Here is a 25,371-nt window from a genome sequence, read left to right on the forward strand (position 1 = left end):
ACAAGCATGCGTGCATGCTAAGTTGCTTCATCTGCAACCCCATGGACTGCAACCTACCAGGCTCATGTGTCCACTGGGTTCTCCAGGCAAGCCTACTGGAGTGGGCTGCCGTTTCCTCCTCCAGGGAATCTTCCCAACCTAGGGATCAAACCTGCATCTCCTGTGTCTCCTGCATTGGCAGGCAGGTTCTTTACCACGAGCGCCACCTGCGAAGTCCAAAGAGGAACCAGGGACACACCTAACAGGGAGCAACACCTGTCACCTGTTAACAAACCCACGGCGAAGAAAGGTGTACGCATTCAAAATGATTCCTGCCGTTCCCTTGGAGAGGATTTTAATTAAACTCCTTGAAAATGTTTGAAAACCTGGGCCCCAACTATTCCTAATGCTAAAGCACTGAAGACCATTTCAGCTTAAAGTGAGCTTTTACAATTACCCATTAATATAAAAGTTTAGCCAACGAAGCTGAAGGAGATGGAACCATCCCTTTGTGACGAGTCCTCATCCTTGGCTTCGAGGAGCATTTATAAAGGGCCTCAGTGGCCAGACCCAGGGACGGGCAGGGAATAAGAACTGTGTCTGCCCTCAAGTCTCAGAATTCCCTTAGAAGCTACAGCAGGATGCTATTTCTTAATAAACTTCTTCAGAACCCCAAGAATTTTAAAGCTTAAAACGTCACACGGCCTCAGAAGTGACGGGGCCAAGTCTGCACGTCCCCAGTTGAGGATGCCGGCCTGGGTGCAGGACTGCAGGGTGGTCCCGGGCCTTCGCCCACCAGCTCTGCCAGGCTGAAGGGTATGGAGGGTGCAGAGCCGGGCGGGGCGGTGCCTCTCCCAGGCCAGGCCGAGAGGACCCAGCCACGTCCCGGGCTCTCCTCTGGGTTGCCCGCCCCCAGGGTGCACCCCTCACCTGTCCACAGTCAGGTCTTTATCCTTCTTCCCCTTTCTGCCTTTCTTCTTTTTATTTTTCTGGAAGAAAATGGAAGAAGAAAAAAACCCCCAACCATTTAGTAAAACAAAGGAAAATGAGCTGAGGAGGCTGGTTTGGGGGGTGGGGAATGGTAAACTCAATCGTGGCACCTGGATCTGGAGCAGCGAGACTTCACGCGCACAGGGATCGGCAGGGGAGGCAGCCACCCTGACACCTGCACGGACCCTGAGCTCCCAACAGGCCCCAGTGTCCTGGGTCTTCTTCTGGGTCCTGGGATGCTGACGACGAAGGATGAGAGTGCCCTGTGCTCCATCAGCTGTGCTTGTCCTCAGTTCTGATCACCTCTCAGTTAGCATCCGGCCCCAAATCTGGAGCCGGAAATGCCAGGCGGCCTCTGGTATCCCAAGGGCTCTGCACTCAGCTCCTTGTGGTAGCTGCCGGGTGGTGCTGGGACGTGGTCCCTTGGAGCAGAGCTGATCGCTGAACTCTTCTGTCTCAAATACCTCCCCAATGCCCACAGGATGAAGTTCAAGTTCCCCAGCCTGACCCCTATCTTTCTTTGCCGCATCTCACACTCCTTCGGTGACTCGTGTTCCCTGTTACACAGGATTCCCTTTGGGTCCTTCTTTTTATTAAAAATTAATTAATTTATTTTAATTGGAGGCTAATTGCTTTACAGTGTTGTGGTGGTTTTTGCCATGCATCGAGATGGCACGTGCAGTCCACGGGGTCCCAAAGAGTCGGACACGACTGAGCGACTGAACCGACCGACCAACATGAATCAGCCACGGGTGTCCGTGTGCCCCCATCCTGGACCCCCTCCCACCTCCCTCCCCATACCCTCCCTCTGGGTTGTCCCAGTGCACGGGCTTTGAGCGCCCTGTTGGATGCATTGAACTTGGACTGGTGATTTATTTCACATACGGGTCCTTCTTTTTTCTCCTTGTGCTATACAGTAGGTTCTCATTAGTTATGTATTTTATACACAGTAGAGTATATATGCACTCTGTCCTCTTCCACTCTTCCATGTCCATTTCCTATTCATCCATTCTTTATTATTTTTATTACATCATAATTTATGTAATCACATCTGGTTGATAAACTTTTCACATTTAATTTTTGCATAGGACCATATCACCACCACCCAGTTTAAAATTCAAAGCACATTTTCGTCATTCCTGAACTCTCTTCTCACGTGGTTTTCCAGTCTGTACGTAACCATTCCTCTGACTTCTCTGTGGACTCACATCACCTGTTCTTGGACATGGAGTCTTACCACATAGACTCTTTAGTGTCTGGCTTCCTCCAGTCAGTATTACGACTACAGCATGCATGTATGTGGCTGTAGGTAGCTATACTTGATGTTTTTCAGTATTTTAATAATTGAAATTTTTTATTTTGAGGTGATGTTAGATTCACATGCAGTTCCAAGAACTGATACAGAGAGATGTAACCTTTAGAGTGTTTCTCCCAATGGTAACATCTTGCAGCCCTTTCTCTCAAGGTCACAAGCAAGATATTGATCTGAAGCGGACACAGTTAAGAATGTTTCCTATCACCATAAGGATCCTTCAAGCTGCTCCCTCGGCTGCCCCAGCTTTACTAGATACCTCTAATCCCTCCTCTGTTTCTACAATTTTTGTCCTTTCAGGAACGTTCTATCAGCAGAACCCTAGAGTATGTTACTTTCTTGCTTTTCACTCATCATCAGATCAGACCAGATCAGTCCCTCAGTCGTGTCCGACTCTTTGCAACCCCATGAATCGCAGCACGCCAGGCCTCCCTGTCCATCACCAACTCCTGGAGTTCACTGAGACTCACGTCCATCGAGTCAGTGATCCCATCCAGTCATCTCATCCTCTGTCGTCCCCTTCTCCTCTTGCCCCCAATCCCTCCCAGCATCAGAGTCTTTTCCAATGAGTCAACTCTTCGCATGAGGTGGCCAAAGGACTGGAGTTTCAGCTTTAGCATCATTCCTTCCAAAGAAATCCCAGGGCTGATCTCCTTCAGAATGGATTGGTTGGATCTCCTTGCAGTCCAAGGGACTCTCAAGAGTCTTCTCCAACACCACAGTTCAAAAGCATCAATTCTTTGGTGCTCAGCTTTCTTCACAGTCCAACTCTCACATCCATACAACACCACTGGAAAAACCATAGCCTTGACTAGACGAACCTTTGTTGGCAAAGTAATGTCTCTGCTTTTGAATATGCTATCTAGGTTGGTCATAACTTTCCTTCCAAGGAGTAAGCGTCTTTTAATTTCGTGGCTGCAATCACCATCTGCAGTGATTTTGGAGCCCAGAAAAATAAAGTCTGACACTGTTTCCAGGACTGGTCCTCCCAGTCCAACCCCACGTCCAAGGAGCCGTGGCTGCGCGGGTGCAGGAGGGCCTAGAGGAGCTATCCCACACTGAAGGTCAGGAAGGGCGGTAGTGAGGAGATACCCCTCGTCCAAGGTAAGGAGCAATGGCTGCGCTTTGCTGGAGCAGCCGTGAAGAGATACCCAACGCCCAAGGTAAGAGAAACCCAAGTAAGACGGTAGGTGTTGCAAGAGGGCATCAGAGGGCAGACACACTGAAACCATACTCACAGAAAACTAGTCAATCTAATCACACTAGGACCACAGCCTTGTCTAACTCAATGAAACTAAGCCATGCCCATGGGGTAACCCAAGACGGGTGGGTCATGGTGGAGAGATCTGACAGAATGTGGTCCACTGGAGAAGGGAATGGCAAACCACTTCAGTATTCTTGCCTTGAGAACCCCATGAACAGTATGAAAAGGCAAAATGATAGGATACTGAAAGAGAAACTCCCCAGGTCAGTAGGTGCCCAATATGCTACTGGAGATAAGTGGAGAAATAACTCCAGAAAGAATGAAGGGATGGAGCCAAAGCAAAAAGAATACCCAGCTGTGGATGTGACTGGTGATAGAAGCAAGGTCCGATGCTGTAAAGATCAATATTGCATAGGAACCTGGAATGTCAGGTCCATGAATCAAGGCAAATTGGAAGTGGTCAAACAAGAGATGGCAAGAGTGAATGTTGACATTCTAGGAATCAGCGAACTCAAATGGACTGGAATGGGTGAATTTAACTCAGATGACCATTATATCTACTACTGTGGGCAGGAATCCCTCAGAAGATATGGAGTAGCCATCATGGTCAACAAAAGAGTCCGAAATGCAGTACTTGGATGCAATCTCAAAAACGACAGAATGATCTCTGTTTGTTTCCAAGGCAAGCCATTCAATATCACAGTAATCCAAGTCTATGCCCCAACCAGTAATGCTGAAGAAGCTGAAGTTGAACGGTTCTATGAAGACCTACAAGACCTTTTAGAACTAACATCCAAAAAAGATGTCCTTTTCATTATAGGGGACTGGAATGCAAAAGTAGGAAGTCAAGAAATACCTGGAGTAACAGGCAAATTTGGCCTTGGAATACGGAATGAAGCAGGGCAAAGACTAGTAAGAGTTTTGCCAAGAAAATGCACTGGTCATAGCAAACACCCTCTTCCAACAACACAAGAGAAGACTCTACACATGGACATCACCAGATGGTCAACACCGAAATCAGATTGATTATATTCTTTACAGCCAAAGATGGAGAAGCTCTATACAGTCAGCAAAAACAAGACCAGGAGCTGACTGTGGCTCAGATCATGAACTCCTTATTGCCAAATTCAGACTTAAATTGAAGGAAGTAGGGAAAACCACTAGACCATTCAGGTATGACCTAAATCAAATCCCTTATGATTATACAGTGGAAGTGAGAAATAGATTTAAGGGCCTAGATCTGATAGATAAGAGTGCCTGATGAACTATGGAATGAGGTTCGTGACATTATATAGGAGACAGGGATCAAGACCATACCCCTGGAAAAAAAATGCAGAAAAGCAAAATGGCTGTCTGGGGAGGCCTTACAAATAGCTGTGAAAAGAAGAGAAGCGAAAAGCAAAGGAGAAAAGGAAAGATATAAATAAACATCTGAATGCAGAGTTCCAAAGAATAGCAAGAAGAGGTAAGAAAGCCTTCTTTAGCGATCAATGCAAAGAAATAGAGGAGAACAACAGAATGGGAAAGACTAGGGATCTCTTCAAGAAAATCAGAGATACCAAAGGAACATTTCATGCAAAGATGGGCTTGATAAAGGACAGAAATGGTATGGACCTAACAGAAGCAGAAGATATTAAGAAGAGATGGCAAGAATACACAGAAGAACTGTACAAAAAAGATCTTCACGACCCAGATAATCATGATGGTGTGATCACTGACCTAGAGCCAGACATCCTGGAATGTGAAGTTAAGTGGGCCTTAGAAAGCATCACTACGAACAAAGCTAGTGGAGATGATAGAATTCTAGTTGAGCTATTCCAAATGCTGAAAGATGATGCTGTGAAAGTGCTGCACTCAATATGCCAGCAAGTTTGAAAAACTCAGCAGTGGCCACAGGACTGGAAAAGGTCAGTTTTCATTCCAATCCCAAAGAAAGGCAATGCCAAAGAATGCTCAAACTACTGCACAATTGTACTCATCTCACACGCTAGTAAAGTAATGCTCAAAATTCTCCAAGCCAGGCTTCAGCAATATGTGAACCGTGAACTTCCTGATGTTCAAGCTGGTTTTAGAAGGCAGAGGAACAAGAGATCAAATTGCCAACATCTGCTGGATCATCGAAAAAGCAAGAGAGTTCCAGAAAAACATCTATTTCTGCTTTACTGACTATGCCAAAGCCTTTGACTGTGTGGATCACAAGAAACTGTGGAAAATTCTGAAAGAGATGGGAATGCCAGACCACCTGATCTGCCTCTTGAGAAATTTGTATGCAGGTCAGGAAGCAACAGTTAGAACTGGACATGGAACAACAGACTGGTTCCAAATAGGAAAAGGAGGGGCTGTACATTGTCACCCTGTTTATTTAACTTATATGCAGAGTACATCATGAGAAATGCTGGACTGGAAGAAACAAGCTGGAATCAAGATTGCTGGGAGAAATATCAATAACCTCAGATATGCAGATGACACCACCCTTATAGCAGAAAGTGAAGAGGAACTCAAAAGCCTCTTGATGAAAGTGAAAGTGGAGAGTGAAAAAGTTGGCTTAAAGCTCAACATTCAGAAAATGAAGATCACGGCATCCGGTCCCATCACTTCATGGGAACTAGATGGGGAAACAGTGGGAACAGTGTCACTCATAATAATTCTCAGGAAATGTTTCCAGGTTATTGTATGCACGAATAGTTCACTCTTCTCTCAATTGTTGTTTCTAGTTTGGGGCTATTATGAACTGATTATGGTACAACAAATGCGTGTGTGTGTGTGCGTGTAAGCCTTCATTTATCCGGGGTAAATGCTCCTGAGTGCAATCGCTGGGTTGTATGGCAGTTGCCGTGGGCTTCCCAGGTGGTAAAGAATCCACCAGCCAACATGGGAGACACAGGAGTCCTCCTGTGCAGGTTGGATATCTGGGTCTGGAAGATCCCTGGAGAAGGAAATGACTACCCACTCGAGTATTCTCGCCTGGAAAATTCTGTGGGCAGAGGCGGGCTACAGTCCACAGGGTTGCAAAGAGTCGGACACAACTTACCTACTGAACACACACGGTGGCATGTTAGGTTTTTTAAGAAATGCCAAATTTCATGTGCTGATCACACCATTTTACCCTCCCACCAATCATATAAGAGTGATAATGGTTTGTCCCTGTGATGTTGCCAGTGCTTTTATTTCAGCCATCCTCATGGGTGTGGAGTGATTTCTTTGTGGTTTTAATTTGCTTTTTTCTAATGGCTCACGACAGGCATCCTTTCTGTGCTCATTTCCCCTCTGTACATCCACTTTGGTGAAATGTCAGTTCATGTCTTCTGTCCGTATTATAATCGGATTGTTTTCTTTTTTAAGTGTTGAGTTTTGAGTGTTCTTTTTATGTTCTACATACTAGATCTTCATTAGATACATGGTTTGTGAATACTTTCTCCCAATCTGTGGCTTGTCTTTTCACCCTCCTAACAGGCTCTTTCACAAACATGTTTAATTTTGATGAAATCCTAATTTTCCTTTAATGGATCTGTGCTTTCAGTGCTAATTCTAAGAAGGCTTTGCTAACCTTAGATCCAAAAGACTTTCCCCTATGTATTTTTTCCATAAAGTTTTAAAAATTTTATTTATTTATTAATTGAAGGTTAATTGCTTTACAGAAGTTTGTTGTTTTCTGTCAAACTTCAACATGGATCAGCCATAGGTATACATACATCCCCTCCCTTCTGAAACTCCCTCTCATCTCCCTCCCCATCCCACCCCTCTAGGTTGATACAGAGCCCCTGTTTGAGTTTTCTGAGTCATACAGAAAATTCCCGTTGCCTATCTATTTTACATATGGCAATGTAAGTTTCCATGTTACTCTTTCCATACATCTCACCCTCTCCTCCCCTCGCCCCATGTCCGTAAGTCTGTTCTCTGTGTCTGTTTCCTCCATTGCTGCCCTGCAGATAAATTCTTCGGTACCATTTTTCTAGATTCCGTATATATGCGTTAGAATGCGACGTTTATCTTTCTCTTTCTGACTTACTTCACTCTGTATAATAGGTTCTAGGTTCATCCACTTCATTAGAATGGACTCAAATGTGTTCCTTTTTATGGCTAAGTAATATTCCATTGTGTTTATCCCCCTATATATTTTTAAAAGTTATAGTTTTACATTTTACATCTAAGTCCATGCTCCATTTTGAGTTAATTTTTGTACAATATGTAAGACTTAAGGTTGTTTTTCTTCTTTTTTTTAATCTGTGGATGTCCACCTGCTCCAGCACCATTTATTGAAAAGGTTATCCTTTCTGCTTGAATTACATTTGCATCTTTGTCAAAAATTAGTCAGGTTTATTTGTGCAAGCCTATACCTCAACTGTCCTGTTTCACTGATTTGTGGTTTAACCGTCTACCAACAGCAAACAGTCTTGATTATTATGGCTGTATAATGAGCCTCGAAATCACATGCATGGATTCTTTTTATTTTACTGCTCTTTTTTCAAAATCATCTTAGCTATTCTAGATTCACTGTCTTTCCATACACATTTTAAGATAATCTTATCTCTGTTTATAACTATCTTTCTGGGACTTCGATAAGAATTGGATTAATCTAGTATACTGGTGTGGAAAGAACTGACATCTTTACAACATGTGGTCTTCCAATCCATGTCCATGGTACGTCTGTCTATTTAGGTCTTTGATTTCTTTCATCAGCATGGTGTTCTTTTAGCATACAAGTCCTATACATGTTTTGTTAGCTTTACACCTAGGTATTTCATTTTTGAGTGATGTTAAGTGATATATTTTTAATCCTGGTGTCTACCTGTTCATTGCTAGTAGATAGAAATATGACTAATTTTTATATGTTCCCCTTGTATCCTAAAACCTTGCTGAATGCACTTTTTTATTCCTAGGAGTTTTTAGAGTCCTTGGGATTTTCTAAATAGCTATTCATGTCATCTACAAATAAGGACTATTTCTTTTATTTCCTTCTCTTGTCTACTGCACTGGCTAATGTCTGGCACTATATTCATGAAAGTGTACTGAGTGGACACACTGGCCTTATTCCCAGTCTTAGGGAAAAAACATTTAGTCTTTCCCTGTTAAGTAAAAAGTTAGCTGTGGGTGTTTTTGTTAATTTATCACCTTATGGAAGTTCTCTATCCCAGTTTCTCTGAGGAACTTATTATGAGTGTTAAATTGTGTCAAATGCTTTTTCTGTATCAACTGATATGATCGTGTGATTTTTTTTTCTTCTTTAGTCCATTAACATAGTTGATTCCATTACTGATTTTCAAATATTGAATGAGGCTTGCATTCTTGGAATAAACTCCATTTGGTCACGGTTTATAATTTTCTTTATTGTTTCATTCTATTTGATAATATTTTGCTAAGGAATTTTGCATCCATATTCACAAGGGATACAGGCTTACAACTTTCTTTTTTTGGTACTGTCTTTGTCTGGTTTTCATTTAAGGGTAATACTAGCTTGTTATGAAATGAGTTGGGAAGTGTTCCTTCTTCTGTTTTCTGGACATGACTGTGTATAATTGGAGTTAATCTATCTTTGAACATTTGGTAGAATTCTCCAGTAAATCGTCTGGCCCCAGAGATTCTATGTGGGGGAATTGTTTTAATTACAATTCGACTTCTGTATGGTTGTAGAGCTAGTCAATTTATCTATTTCCTATCAAATGAGTTGTGGCAGTTTGTATTTTTTAGGGAAAGTGGGTCCATCTTGTGCCAAGTTGTCAAATTATGTGTGTGGAGTTGTTTATAGTATCCTTTATGAAATTATTCTTTTTATGTCTGCAGTCAGTGGTGGCAACCCTTGCTTCATTCCTGATGTTGGTAATTTGTGACTTGTTTTTTCTTTGTTAGTCTTACTAGAGGTTTGTAAATTACTGATAACTTTCAAAAAACTCAGCTCTGTTTTATTTACTTTCTATAGTTTTTCTGTTTTCAATTTCACTGATTTCTGGTCTTTATTTTCTTCTTTCTGCTCACTTTTTTTTTCCTCCTCTTTTTCTAGGTTCTGAAGGTAGGAACTTGGCTGATGAATTTGAGCTTTTTCCTCTTTTTTTCTAGTGTATCTGTTTGTACTTAGTCGCTCAGTCATGCCTGACTCTTCGTGACGCCATGGACTGTAACCTGCCAGGCTCCTCTATCCATGGGATTCTCCAGGCAAGAATACTGGCGTGGGTTGCCATTTCCTTCTCCAGGAGATCTTCCTGACCCAGGGATCAAACGCGTGTCCCTGTGTCTCTGGCATTGGTAGGTGGATTCTTTACCACTGTGAAGCCCCTATTGGTATATACTTGTCTTTATAGCAATCCAGTCATGTAATCTTTTTAGTATTTTTTTCATCCAGGAAGGGGCCCATGATGGCAAAAGTGTTGGGGGCCTAGGGTGACCGACTTGCTCAGCTGCCAGGGATTCTTTATCTACTGGCCCATCAGGGAAGCCCCTGTGTATGTGTTTAAGGCCATACATTTCCCTCTCAGGGCTGCTTTGCTTATATCCCAGGTGTTTTTATATCTTACATTTTTGTTACATGCTTTTATTCATCTTGTTTTTCTTTTTCCTATGAATTAGAAGTGTGCTGTTTAGTTTCTCTGTGCCTGGACATTTTCTTCTTACTTTCCTGTTCCTGATTTCTAGTTTGAGTCCATTGTGGTAGGGAAAGACACTCTTCTTGATTTCAACCCTTTTCAATCTATTGAGATATGTTCCATGGCACAAAATATGGTCCCCCTTGGAATATGTTCTGTGGCCACTTGAATATGCATTCTCTTTGTTGGGTGGTGCTAGTCACTCAATAGTGTCCGACTCTTTGTGTAGCCTGCCAGGCTCCTCTGTCCACAGAACTCTCCAGGCAAGAATACTGGAGTGGGTTGCCATTTCCTTCTCCAGGAGATCTTCCCAACCCAGGGACCAAACTCGGGTCTTCTGCATTCCAGGCAGATTCTTTACTATGTGAGCCAGCAGGGAAGTTGAGTAGAGTGCTCTATACATGTGAACTAGATTCTGTTTGTTGCTGGTGGTGTTGAGTTCTTCAATATCCTTGTTAATGATTTTCTGCCTAGTATTTTATCAGTTCTTGAGAATTCTGTGTTGAGTCTCCAATTGTAATTGTAGATTTTTCTGTTTTTCCTTTCGTTCTATTGGATTTTGCTTCCTATGTTTTGTGGTTCTGCTGTTTGGCGTATGAACATTTAGGATTACCATGTAGTTTGTGGTTTGGCTCTTTTACCACATACAAGGTTCTTCCCTGTCTTTGACAATTTTCTCAGCTCTGAAATCTCCTTTACGTGACATTATAATAGCTTTCTTTTGATTGTTTGCATGGTATATATTCCCCATCCTTTTACTTATACCTGCTTATATCATAATATATCAAATGAGGTTCCTGAAGATATAGTTGGGTCATATTTTTAAATACACTTGGCTAATCTCTGCCTTTTAATTATTGTATTTAGACTATTTGTATTTAATGTAATTATTGATATGTTAGGACTTCAGTCTACCATTTTATTTTTTTCTGTTATATTTTTTGTTTCTTTATTTGTTTTTTCCTGTCATCCTGTGAGTGACTTCATTTTTTTTTTTTTTTTTTAGAATTTCCCTTTGATGGTGTTCTTTAAGTGTATCTCTTTGGATGGTTTTCTGGCAGTTGCCCTGGGTGTTACATTATATATGTATAGCTATCACAGTCTGTTCATGTCATATTTTGAGTCAAGTAGAAAAACTGTAATTCCCTTTATATCCTTTAGCTCATACCCCCATCATTTCCTAACATTTTAAAATATTTCCTCCGCATACATTGAGAACCATGTCAAACATTATTATAATTTTTACTTCAATCAAATAACATAATTTAGAAAGGGCAGAAACGCCTATTCTTTTTACCTATGTTTTTTCTTACAAGTTCTTTCTTGCCTTCTGGTACTCCAGGTTTTCCTTTTTATTTAAAGAAGTTCCTTTAGAAATTCTCTGAGGGTGATTCTACTGGTGAAAAAAAAATCTTAGTTTTCCTTCATCTTGATTTCCTCCTTTTCACTGTTGAAGAATATTTTTGCTGGGTATAAATTCTGGTGGCATATAAGTTCTTTCAGTGCTTGAAACGGTACTGTATCCTTTCTTCTAGTCTCAATTTCTTGTGAGCAATCCACAGGCATTTAAGGTGTTTTTCCCCATAGGTAAAGGGTCACTTTTTTTTTCTCCCTCGATGCTTTCCAGACTTTTTCTTTGTCTTCAGTATTCAGAAGATTAATTATGACGTATCTCAGACCAGATTTCTTTGGATTTATTTTGTTTGGGGTTCACTCAGCTTCTTAAATCTGCAGGTTTATATCTCTTTATCAAATTTGGGAAGATTTCAATCATTATTTCTCAAAATGCTTTTTCAGTTTCATCCTCCTTCTCTTCTGAGATTCTGATGACGTAAATGTAAGATTTTTTTTAACAGTCCCACTGTCCCTGATTCTCTGTTTAGCTTTTGTTTTTTTTTCAATTGATTTTCTCTGTTGCTCTTATTGGATAATTTCTTGTCCTATCGTCCAATTCAGTGTCACCTTTATTCAGCTGCTGAGCTCAACCAATCATTTGGATACTGTACTTTTCCGTTCTAAAATATCTGTTTCTTCTTTGTATCATAAACTATTTTGTTGAGGTTTTATATTTTTTTAATCTGTGTATAGTAGCTTCATAATTACTCATTGAGAGATTTTAATCATGACAACCTTAAAATGTTTGTCAGATAATTCTGACATCTCTGACATTTCAGACTTGGGATCTACTATCTATTTTCCTTCAGTTTGAGATCTTCCAGGTTCTTGTATGATGAGTGACTTTCAATGAAACCTAAACATTTTTGTATTATGCTGTGAAGTGAAGTGAAAGTCACTCAGTTGTGTCCAACTCTCTGCGACCCCATGGACTTAGTCCATGGAATTCTCTAGGCCAGAACACTGGAGTGGGTAGCCTTTCCCTTCTCCAGGGGATCTTCCCAACCCAGGGATTGAACCCAGGTCTTCCACACTGCAGACGGATCCTTTACCAACTGAGCCACCAGGGAAGCCCACTATGCTTTGAGCCTCTGCATTTCTTTTCATTATTTATTAATTTACTTTTCTTTTTATTCCTATTTTTCCTTCTTGTATCCTTTTCAATTAATTTTTATTTCTCTACTTATCTTTGCTATTCCTCTTTTGCTATACATTTTAGTATCATTTAAAAAAATTACAAAACACATCATCAGCTTATTACAATTTACCTTAGATTAGCCCTTCATGGTTCCCTGAGAAATGCAATCAAGCCACACACCCATTTACTGCTGTCTGCCCTTTCTTCTGTATGTTATTTGTGTATATGGAACAGACACACATGGCTCCTACTCTGCTTGCTTTAAAAGCCAGGTTATTCTAGGAGTCCTCAGCCTTTTACATTTGCCCCATGTTCCCGTTTCTCAGAGCTGAGAATTCCCTTTACCTCTCTGCTCTCTGTTCTCCCACCTGAGCTAACTCTCCTTCAGCCTGAAGAATAACATCCCTTTAGTGTTTTCACATTGTGGGTCCGTGGCTGACAAGTCCTCTCAGATTTTGTTTGTCTGGAAATATCTCTATTTTCAGTTTTGAAGGATATTTTCATTGGGTATGAATTCTAGATTGGTGATTATTTTTTCCCCAGTCCTTCAGGATGCCACTTTGTTCCTTCTTGCTTTCATAGTTTCTGCGGAGAGACTCCATAGTCTTTCTTATTTTTCATGACCCTGAAGGAAATGTGCTTTTTTAAAAAAAAAAATCTAGTAAGACTTTCCTTTGACTTTCAGCATTTGACTGACGTGTCTGGACCTCATTTTTCTTGAACCTCAGTGAAGCTCTTGAATTCGTGGCTTTGTGTATTTCGTCTGAACTGGAAAATTTAACAAACATTACTTTTTCATTTATTGCTTCTGTTCCATCCTCCTGTTTTTGGGCAAATTCTAATTGCACATATGTTACAACATTTGATTATGCCTCAAATCTCCCTTCTTCTCTGTTCTTTATATTATTATTTTTTCTTTACTTCAGTTTGTATTTCCTACTGATTTGCCTTTGAGGTCAACCTGCATTTACTATGTCCACACTGTTGTTAAACCAGGTAGAAGACTTCTTACTTTTGGATACCATACTTTTCAGTTGTAGCATGTTCACTTGTTTCTTTAAAAAGATGATTCTAAATTTCTATCTGCCCACACTGGCCATGGCCAAAGCTGGGGGCCACACACACTCCAGGTTACTCCAGAACAGGATGAGGAAACCATGGCCAGACCACAGTGGGCCGTCTCCCCAGAGAGCACCTGCCATGGATGCTATTGCTATGGCAGTGATGTCATAATGGGGGCCACACCCCTTCCAGGGTTGATTGACAGTCCTGTGTATCTGGAACTTGTTTCTGCCAGGACAGACTCTTTGTCTGTCTCGTTATCTTGTGGACCTCAAATGCCTTGAACTGCACTTGGCATACAGTGCTCAATAAATACTACTGAAAGAAACAATTAGTAAAGACGATCTGTCCCTCAATATCAGCTTTTGTATCTCCAAATCACAAGAGAAGGTGGACAAAACTGTAAGCTAAGTAGATTAAACTGTACTGTGAGGTATCATTGCTGAAATAGGCTATAGCTTTCTCTCCTGTTACAAAATAAACACGAAACCACAGTAACTCACTGGGAGGTTGCTTATTGAGTATGGAATAGCAAAGAAGGTGCCTGGACGCGCTGAATTTTCACCAATGCCATGACTGTGGCATCTTAAGGCACTGATATAGCTGAGAGGGGTCAATCTGCATAGGATCTGGATTTGATGAATTAACTCACTCAAAAATATGTGCTGAGGACTTGCTATGTGCCAGAAAGGTTTACAATAGTGAGCAGCAAAGACAGTCACACAGTCCTGCACTTCAGTAGATACGGGAAGGCAGATACTAACAGAAAGATCTTGTCAGTAAATATAACACGAAAACTGACAAATCAGCCGGAGGCCACGACAGCACAGTGTCCAGTGCCTGCAGGGCCACCAGGATTACTCAGAGGTCCCAGAAGGTTTCCTCGAGGAAAAAGCACTTGGACTGACCCCAGGGATGAGTAGGGGTTTAACCACACTCAGGATGAGGGTGTGGGAGCAAACACAGTTCCAGAGAGAGCAGCCTGTGGTGGGAGGGAGCGCAGTGTGTTTGACGGACAAAGAGGAAGCTCAGGGTGCTGGAGTGCAGCCAGGGAGGGAGCAGTGGGTGATGAGCCTGAAGACGGAACCCTTCCCAGGTCAAGCACGGCTTTGTAAGCCTGGCAGAAGATTGTCAGCTTTATCCTTGTGGGAACTAGGGTGTCACTGAAGGGTTTCAGTATGGAGTGCTAAGGTCATATCTGTATTTCAAGAGGGGTGCTCAGGTGGCTGTATAATCTCTGATCAAGTCACTTTCTCTGGATAAAGCTGGAATAACAGCCAAATTGTATCCCTCTGAGTCCTTTTTCTCCTTTCCGATGTTCAAGGTTGTCCCTTCCCCTTCTTCTAATGGTCTTCTTAAGGAGGGGATTTAATATAGCTAATTAAGTCTCAGCTTACGAAACGAAATCATATTTATGTCTCCCAAGGTCGCATGGATTGGAGTTTTGAGAACTCAAAACTCTACATTTACACAATTACCATCAATCTGTTGGGGGTACCCTGAGCACATCTATTGTGTGTTCAACCAGTTTAATTCCAAGAGGGAAATTCACAGCAACCCCATCCTGGGACACTTCATGAGCTAGGCCATGGTGGAGGGCAGACGCCAGGCTTCAAGGAGTGGGAGGGGCAGCAGCGCCAGACGGATGACCAGCTGTTGGCTAAGGAGAGGAAGCCGAGTCGCAGCTGGAGGGGTGCAGCCACCTCCTGTCTTCATTTTCCCTTTTGCTTGGCTTGATTGCCCCATTCAGTCATTAGAGCACCAGTTTTTGAAGACAGGAAATTCATTAACGGGGTCAACTGGTGGCATAAATAGGTGCCCTCACCTATTTATGGGAACTACATATAGAGAACCCTCATCAGGCTATGGGCTTCCCTGGTGGTTCAGATGGCAAAGAATCTTGCAAGGCAGGAGACCTGGGTTCAATCCCTGGGTCAGGAAGATCCCCTGGAGAAGGAAATGGATACCCACTCCAGTATTTCTGCCTGGAGAATCTCGTGGACAGAGGAGCCTGGTGGGCTACAGTCCATAGTGTCATAAAGAGTGGAACACGACTGAGCGACTAAGCATGCGTTGGGCTACAATGATGGAGGCTCAGAAGAGGTGCATGAAGGACATTCAGGTGTTAATCTGAAGAGTCAGAGGTAAGCCGTAAAACTGTAAAGTGTAAAATCAACACAAAAGGCTTCAGGATAGAGTCACTGTAAAGACACCACACGTCCCCCTGGGCTGGCAAACTAATCACTAATGCAGTTGAGAGTGTGACAAACTCAAGGAGTGTGTGAGTCCCAGGGAGGGCTGATGGACCGTGGGAACTTGAGAAAGCCCACACCCCCGCCAGCTCCTCTGCCTGGAGTATCCTGGCCCCAGAGGCACAGCTGGCTCCGGACCCAAGGGAACCACGTTCACTGCACTTCTGATGCCAGTTGTATGGGGGTTTCCTTCACCAGGAAATCTTCTGCAACACCAGCTGGGGCTCCTACAATCTAACTCAATTCTGACACTGTCGACCTGGAGATACAGAGTCCCATCCCACAGGTGAAGGGTGATATCCCACAAAACTGCCCCCACCCCACTCCAAATGACAATCACAAGTCTAGACTGTCACCCGTGCTTCTGATCAACCAGCTATAAATCTACGGTTCCCACGACCCCCTCCTCGGGTTTGATGAACTTGTTAGAGTGGCTCACAGAACTCATGGAAACACACCTATCAAGTCATCAAAGGACACGATAAAGGACACAGAAGAACAACCAGATGAAGAGGTGTGTAGGGCAAGGTCTGGGAGGGTCCTGGGCACAGGAGCTTCTGTCTCTATGAAGTTGGGGTGCGGTACCCTTCTAGAAAAAGCAAGAGGATTCCAGAAAAACATCTACTTATGCTTCATTGACGAAGCCAAAGCCTTTGACTGTGTGGATCACAACAAACTGTGAAAAATTATTAAACAGATGGGAATACCAGGCCACCTTACCTACCTCCTGAGAAACCTGTATGCAGGTCAAGAAGCAACAGTTAAAACCAGATATGGAACAATGGACTGATTCCAAATTGGGAAAGGAATACGTCAAGGCTGTATATTGTTACCCTGCTTATTTAACTTCTATGTAGAGTACATCATGTGAAATGCCTGGATGGACGAAGCACAAGCTGGAATTAAGATTGCTGGGAGAAATATCAATAACCTCAGATACAAAGATGACACCACCATTATGGCAGAAAGTGAAAAAGAACTGAAGAGCCTCTTGATGGAGGTGAAATAGAAGAGTGAAAAAGTTGGCTTAAAACTCAACGTTCAAAAAACAGATCATGGCATCCGGTCCCATCACTTCATGGCAAATGGATGGGGAAACAATGGAAACAGTGACAGACTTTATACTCTTGGGTTCCAAAATCACTGCAGATGGTGACTAAAGCCATGAGATTAAGACGCTTGCTCCTTGGAAGGAAAGTTATGACCAACCTAGGCAGTGTATTCAAAAGCAGAGACATCACTTTGCTGACAAAGATCCTCCTAGTCAGAGCTCTGTTTTTTTCCAGTTGTCATGTATGGATGTGAGAGTTGGACCTTAAAGAGGGCTGAACGTTGAAGAATTGATGCTTTTGAACTGTCGTGTTGGAGAAGACTCTTGAGAGTCCCTTGGACTGCAAGGAGATCAAACCAGTCAATTCAAAGGAAATCAATCCTGAATTTTCACTGGAAGGACTGATGCTGAAGCTGAAACTCCAATACTTTGGCCACTTGACGTGAAGAGCCGACTCATTTGAAAAGACCCTGATGCTGGGTAAGATTGAAGGTGGGAGGAGAAGGGGGTGACTGAGGATGAGATGCTTGGATGGTATCACTGACTCAATGGGCATGAGTTTGAGCAAACTGCGGGAGATGGTGATGGACAGGGAAGCCTGGTGTGCTGCAGTCCAAGGGGTCGCAAAAGAGTCGGACACGACCGAGCGACTCAACAACAACCCTTCCAGCATGTGCTTGTGTTCACTCACTTGGAAACTCTTCAAAGCCTGTGATTATTGGGGTTTTACAGAAACCCCCTCACATGGGCATGATCAAGTATTGACTCCATGTCCAGCTCCTCTCGCCTCTCTTTGGAATGGGGTAGATGGAACTGTGATTTCCAGGCTTCTGATCACCGCTTGGTCTTTCTGGTGGGAACAAGCCCCAACCTGGGAGCCACCCAGAAACCCACCCAGAATTGCTTCATTGTAACAAGAGAGGCTTCCGGTGCACTTATCACTTAGGAATTTACAAGGGTTCCAGGAGTTCCATGCCAGCAAGTGGGGGCAGAGACCAGTAGGAACATTTTCTATTATCTCACAGGACCCCAGTACATAACACTGAATATCGGGATCTGACTGGCCTCTAAACCACTGGTACATGGATGAGTGGCAACTTAAAATTCAATTCATCAGATTCCCTGACTCTCTAAGAAGCCGCTCTTTGCCACTGGCCTCCTCCCCCACAGATCTTCTACAGGGCGGTGGGCATTTGAGGCACATGTCCTAGCTCCTCTGAGAGTTCTCATCCCACCTGTGGGCTTGGGTACCACGGATCCGCAGTGAGGAGGGTGGGGAGGTCACTCCCAGACTGGATTTATCCCATTTATGATCCCACAACCCTGAGGGCTATGTGTTTGGTGGATCAATGCACAGTGGACCAAGGGAAGTTCACCACAGGCAGGCACGTTTCCTGGAAAGCAGCCCAGGGCAGCCAGGATGCCTGGACCAACCCTGGCCTCTGGGGCCGGGCTCCTGGTCACAGCTCAGTTCTGCCCTCTGCCTCCCGAGCGTAAGCATCACTCACCTTTTTACCTCCTTTCTTCTTTCCTGTTCTCGCTGATAGTTCCTTCTCTCTGTTTACAGCTAGTTTCAAGTTTTTTAGTTCCTGTCTCATCAGCTCATCAACCTAGGTCAATATAAAAGATACTATGTTTTAGGTGAACTTGCCTGCTTTGTGTTTTCTTTGCAAAGTTAGAAACAGCTTAAATTCTGGGTAGGTCACGAACAGGACGTTATAAAGAAGCGCTGCAGTGGAAGACTTGACTAGGACTCCGGCATTAAAGCCGCTTTACCTGCACTCTGATCTCTGACTCCAGCTCCTTCCGCTTGTCTTCCTTAATCAGTTCAGGGTCATAGTCCTGGGGGAAATTCCACGATTCGTCTTTATTCTTCCACAGGTCTGCACCCCAGAAGGAGAAAGAAAAAGAAAATGATTTTTTTTTCTACATGAAGACTAACAAAGGCAGTTTCGTGAAATATAACACAAATTCATTTTTCTACCCTATGTCCTTCTTTTCCACTTTCCAAATGGAAGAACTGTGCCTGTACAACATCTGAAAAACAAAGAAGAAAACTGCTAATGTGAAAAGCTCTAATGAAAGTATGAAACAAATGGTACCATTCTGTACCATCATAGTCATGTATGGATGTGAGAGCTGGACCACAGAGAAGGCTGAGCGCCCCAGAACTGATGCTTTCGAACTGTGGTGCCGGAGAAGGCTTTTGAGAGTCCCTTGGACTTCAAGGAGATCAAAGCAGTCAATCCTAAAGGAAATCAGTCTTGAATATTCATTGGAAATGCTGAAGCTGAAGCTCCAATCCTTTGGCCACCTGATGTGAAGAGCTGACTCATTGAAAAAGACCCTGAGAAAGATTGAAGGCAGGAGGAGAAGGGGACGACCGAGGATGAGATGGTTGGATGGCATCACTGACTCAATGGACACGAATCTAAGTAAACTCCAGGAGACAGTGAAGGACAAGGGAGCCTGGTATGCTGCAGTCCATGGGGTCACAAAGAGCAGACATGACTTAGCGATTGAACAGCAACAACAATAATCATGGGGTTATGCAATTATAGGTGACTGTTTCTGTAATACGTTTTCCATTAGTTCTATTATTCACATGATTCAATGAAATGGGAGAGATTTTGTTGCTAGTTCAGCTTACCCGTGACTTACCTTGGGCCCTATTAAAAGCCAACACTGAACACACAAATACCCATTACTCATCCCGAATTCAACAGCTGTGTTTTTGTATTACTTTTGGGATGTTTTTGAAATCATATATATTTTACATGTCCCTTTGGCCTTACCCTGGCAGTTAGGAGGATGGTTAGAGGAAATAAGGGTAATTTTGTATCACTGGAATAAATGGAAATAAAGCTGTTTTCTCAGAAGGGGAATTCCAAATGTTCACAGAGGTGCAGACACCTGGACCCTGGCCGTGGGACTGGAGGATCTCCCAGGGGAAAAAGACTCGCCAGTTGGGGAAGGGATCTCTTCCTTGAATTTGTGTTCAGACTGTGATGAAAATCTGCTGGAATCAAACCTGCAACCACCATGTAGCTGGGCCACTTTGCTGGGCGCTGGTCCCTGGGGGCACTGATGCTGCTCAACTCGGGAGGGCAGTCGAGGGCTGCGGGGACGCCCACCTCCGTCTGACAATGGCTACGACTGGGAAGAAAGGGGGCCTGTGCGGGGTCTGGACGGCAGGTGGTGAGTGATGGGGTGGAAGATCGGACAGGAGTGTGTCCCCTGACACACCTGACCAAGTAGGGAGGGGCTGGCACTTACACTCAACACCCAGAGAACAGTCACAGCCACAGACAGAAATGCATGTCTGGGTGCACAGGGAGCCAAGCGGTCAACCCTGTAGGCAAACGGCAGAGCTAAGTGGGCACACAGACGAGAAAGGAGGGTGGAATCTCTGGGTAAATCACAGAGGCCAGGGGTGAGCAGAAGCAGTGAGACAGGAAAGGAGAAGGGATGAGACACGGTGGGAACTGCAGATCCAGGGCGACAGAGCAACAAGGCTACGAGAGGCAGACACACAAGAATGGAAAGCCAGGCAGGGAACGGCCTGAAAGCTCCGGCCGGGGGGAACCCGTCAGGGGGACCCCGCATCCTAACCACTTACCAGCTCCTGGCCCTACGTCGTCCTTTGCTTATTAACAATCTCCATCCCCAAGAGGCGAGGGGCCAGGCGGGACAGTGGCTGTGCTAAGAACACTTAAAAACACTTGTTTTTAGCAAGTGGAAGAGAGGACACAGGACCACGGGGGGTGTCCTCTTACAGGGATCCGAGTCAGGACCACACAGGACACAAATGGAGGGAGACGGGGAGCCCCGATTTTCCAGAAGTGTGGGTCGGTTGCACAAGTCCTGGGGGGACACCCTGATGCTGCTCCCAGAGGCTAGCAGGGAGGTTTCTGAAAGCCAAATAGGGTCATCACAAACTGCTGACTTCACACAGGTCTGGTGGGCCGGCTCACTTCCTGGACAGCTGGCTGGGCACAGGGGTTGGCCTGTCTGGATTTCAGGCCTGGCAAGGGCTCTCAGGCTTAGCAGTTTCCCCCCAGCTAGACCGAGGGCAGTGTGGCCTGCACAGGGCTCCACCAATCCTTGGCCCATCATAGGAAGATGGGAAAGAGAAATCTACCAGTGATGCAAAGTTTCAGCGGCAGGTTTTTGAAAAAGATGATGTTGAACGTGCCCAGATCCTTTCTAGGATGACGACTGTGAATGTATAAGAAAAACATAACACATCACAAAAGTGCTGAAATTTTCATAAAATTGATGCACCCATGGGTTCTTCCCTGGCAGGGTGGCCAGGTGGGAGGTGGCCCAGTCACTGCTGAGGCTCAGACAATGGGATGAGATGGGGCTGGAGGAGCTTGGGGGTGTGCCTCCTGGACGCCCGGCAGAGGTGAGGGTCAAAGGTCAAGGGGAGGGAACCTCCCTGGGTCCAGTGGCTAAGACTCTGCGCTCTCAATGCAGGGGGCCCAGGTTCCATCCCTGGCCAGGCAACTAGGTCTCATATGCTGCAGTTAAGAGTCTGACTGCCACGACGGAAAGAACCACACGCTGCAAGGAATATCAAAGATCCTGTGTGTCGCAACTAAGAGTCAGCCAAATAAATTTTTTTTTTTTTTTTAAAGTTCAATCAGGGCTTCCCTCATAGCTCAGTTGGTAAAGAACCTGCCTGCAATGCAGAAGACCCCAGTTCAATTCCTGGGTCAGGAAGATCCTCTGGAAAAGTGATAGGCTACCCACTCCAGTATTCTTGGGCTTCCCTGGTGGCTCAGCTGGTAAAAAATCCGCCTGCAGTGAGGGTGACCTGGGTTCGATCCCTGGGTTGGGAAGATCCCCCGGAGAAAGGAAAGGCTACTCACTCCAGTATTCTGGCCTGGAGAATGCCATGGACTGTCTCGTCCATGGGGTGGCAAAGAGTCGGACACGACTGAGCGAATTTCACTTCAAGCAGAATCACCACCCCGATGGGGGAGGTAGCCAGCCTGGGACTGCGGGGTCCCAAGGGGCAGAAGACCCAAACAAGACAGATGGGGACCAGGTGCGGCAGGGATGGGCACACAAGAAATGTCTGGAAAGCTGGCTCTGAAGAGTCATCATTTTGAATAGTCATTCCCATGGAGAGTGTCAGCAAGAGACAGCTATCCTGCTCATGAGTGTCAGGGCAAGAACGCATTGACTACATGGTCTATCCCACTCCTTTGATGTGAAAAAATGTCTTAAGTCATAAATATCTGAGAGTTTCTTCTTTGGCCTGAACCCCGTGGAAGGGGGATTTTGCAGAGCTTGTGAGGTGTGAGTACATGAAGGGCGGTTAATTCATGGGCCTGAAGGGAACTGCTCCATCTCTGTGCATTTTCTGAAATCTACATAAGCTTACACTGAAGGGAACTCTGAAATGTAGGAATAATATGGGTTTAAAATTCTTTGTTATGGGTTTAAAATGGTAAGTTTTCCCCCTTGAAAATATAACTGCGCTAAATGTTCTATTCGTCAACAATACCGGGATTTTTGTGCTGGCTCAGTGGCAGAGTCCACCTGCCAAGTTCAGTTCAGTTCAGTTGCTCAGTCATGTCTGACTCTTTGCAATCCCGTGGATGCCAGGCTTCCTTGTCCATTACCAACTCCCAGAGCTTGCTCAGACTCATGTCCATTGAGTCAGTATGCCATTCAACCATCTCAGCCTGCCAAGTAGGAGACGTGGGTTTGATCCCTGGGTCTGGAAGATCCCCTGGAGAAGGACATGGCAACCCACGCTAGTCTTCTTGCCTGGGAAATCCTATGAGCTGAGGAGCATGGGGTCGCAAGGAGTCAGACATATCGCCTAAAAAGCAACAACACTCAGCAATAACAATAACAACTCTCTTCTAACAGATGACGACTGAATCTTGGTTGATAATTAAATCTTTGCAAGCAAAACCCACCTGCTTCATTAAGGTCTTTTAGAGCAAAACCTCTTTGTTATTCAAAGGAAGCTGCTTTGCTTTTTCAGGGGATAGATAAGACAGGAAGTAATGCATTTAATAGTGAAAGGAACACACAATATTCAACAGAAAGGAAAGCAAGATACGATTCTTTATGTGAAGCAGTGGCACCCCGTGACATCCGCACTCGGGCTGTGCCTCCGATTTACAGATAAAGCACTTCCGAGCAGCCTTCGTGGGTTTTACTAGAGGTGACGTAAATGGAACTAGTTTTCCACTGAAACGTTGTTTTTCTCATGACACTTTTGCACAGGGCACGTCTCGATCCCTTCAAGAATTTCATGGACATTTATAAATGCAGGAAGCTATCCATGCTCTCAAAGGGAAACAACTGACCCCTCTTTCCTGTAGCAGAGAACGAGTTTTTAATCTGAGAGTGGGAGAAGCCAGGGCCGGGGCAGTTTTCATCTGCTCAGAAGTGGACCGAGGAGGGGGCTTAGTATCAGTGATTAAAATGCTAATGCTTCCTTTGAGAAGGAAAGCCTTTGATTTTTATGAAAAGGAATCTCAGATGAAGACACTGAATTTCTGTAAGTTACCGAAGACATGTCAGATAACTCATCAAACACCCCAACAGCCAACGAGGAAAATCATGTTTCATGTCTCCTGCTCCCGAGCAGCTGGCAGTTTTCTTAGCCTTGATGGAATTACAGGGTAATTACACACAAGGTGTGGGTTGTTTCAAGAGCTTTGCTGTGTGGGTCTGTGGGCTTCCCATAGGAATGTTAGATGTCCCCCAAATTAATTTTTATCAAAGTAATGCGGTACCTTAAAGCCAGAGAGTATTAAAAAGATCATAATTAAAAAAAAAAAAACAACTCTGCCTTCCAGTTACACCATCCAAGGGCATTTATTCATACATTCATTTGTTCATTTAAAATGCATTGGCTAGATTCAGATTTATCCATAAACCTGATTTATTCATAATTTATGAAATTCATGCCCTGTCCCTGGTGGCTCAGACAGGAAAGAATCTGCCTGCAGTGCAGGAGACCTGGGTTCGATCTCTGGGTCAGGAAGACCCCCTGGAGACAGAAATGGCTACCCACTCCAGTATTCTTGCCTGGTAAATCCCATGGGCAGAGGAGCCTGGTGGGCTGCAGTCTATGGGGTCGCAAAGAGTCACACATGACTGAGTGACTGACAAAGCTGCCTGGTTCTCACAGACCTGTTGCCCTGCTGTGGGGAGATGGGAACACACCCCTGGAAGTCGGCAAATATTGCGGCTCTGGGGCGGGCACAGGTGAGGCGGGAGACTGTCATCCCACCTGGGTCTCAGGGGAGGCCTGAAGGGACAAGCATTCCAGGCAAAGGGAACAGAAGGCACGACAGCCTGGATGTGTGAGTGTGAGCAGCTTGTGGGAGGAAGAGCACGGGGCGCACAGGAGGAGGATGTGAAGGTCCAGCTTCACGTGGGCTCTTTCGGCTGTTATCTAGAAAGATAACATCTAGATAATACGCTTACATTGCTTTTTCTTCTTAAGTCCCAGCCTTTTCTTCCAATAATTTATTTTAAAGGTTTTACTGGAGTATAGTTGTTTTACAATGCTGTGTTAGTTGCTACTGTACAACAAAGTCAATCAGCCGTGCCTATTCATACATCCCCTCGTTTTCGGATTTCCTTCTCATTCACATCACCACAGAGCACTGAGCAGAGTTCCCTGCGATATACAGTATGTTTTCATTAGTTATATATTTCGTACATACAGTACACTCTCATCAGTTATCTATTTCATGCATACGGCACATTATCACCAGTCACCTATTTCATGCATACGGCACATTATCACCAGTCACCTATTTCATACATACGGCGTGTTCTCATGAGTCACCTATTTCATACATATGGCGCATTCTCATGAGTTACCTATTTCATACATATGGCGCATTCCCATGAGTCACCTATTTCATACATATGGCGCATTCTCATGAGTTGTCTACTTTATACACAGTATCAGTTGTGTAGATATGTGGATCCCAATCTGCTTCTTGACTCATCAAGTTTAGATACAAGCTCCCGACTCCCTGTGAAGGTAGAGGAGGATTTTGCTCTCTCCCACTTTTCTTTCTTCATCCAAGCAGTTACAATCAGAGGTGAAGGGAGCCAGGCTTTCCAAGTCTTGAGCGTGTGCTGACTTAAAAAACAGTCACAACCTCAAAGTTGAGAGTTATGTTTTTACTCAGTGGGACTTTTTAGGACTTCAAGCCCAGGAGACAGCATCTCCAGTAGCCCTGAGAGAACTGCTCTGAGGAGTGGGGTGGGGTAGAGTCAGGTTACATAGAAGTCTTTCAACAAAGGGCAGGTAGTCTGAACGTTAAAAGCATTTTTGTGAATTAAAGAAAGCCAGATATCTCGAGTTAAGGAACTTAGCACTGTTCTGTGTACAGGAAGATGCAAGAGCCTGGGCTCGCTG

The 25,371-nt window shown here is 44.2% G+C and overlaps 1 protein-coding gene across 1 annotated transcript in view; it reads right to left on the reverse strand.

Annotated features, from left to right (window-relative positions):
- IQCA1 (IQ motif containing with AAA domain 1) overlaps positions 1-25,371 on the reverse strand; it is a 187,557-nt gene that overhangs the window by 55,141 nt on the left and 107,045 nt on the right. The window contains exons 10-12 of the mRNA XM_027537993.1: positions 18,738-18,844; positions 18,470-18,571; positions 910-968 (exon numbers count right to left, since the gene is read on the reverse strand). Coding sequence (XP_027393794.1) covers positions 910-968; positions 18,470-18,571; positions 18,738-18,844 — 268 coding nt within the window. The remainder of the gene's footprint in view (positions 1-909; positions 969-18,469; positions 18,572-18,737; positions 18,845-25,371) is intronic.

The sequence above is a fragment of the Bos indicus x Bos taurus genome, chromosome 3, assembly GCF_003369695.1.
Source record: "Bos indicus x Bos taurus breed Angus x Brahman F1 hybrid chromosome 3, Bos_hybrid_MaternalHap_v2.0, whole genome shotgun sequence".
Classification (NCBI taxonomy): domain Eukaryota; kingdom Metazoa; phylum Chordata; class Mammalia; order Artiodactyla; family Bovidae; genus Bos; species Bos indicus x Bos taurus.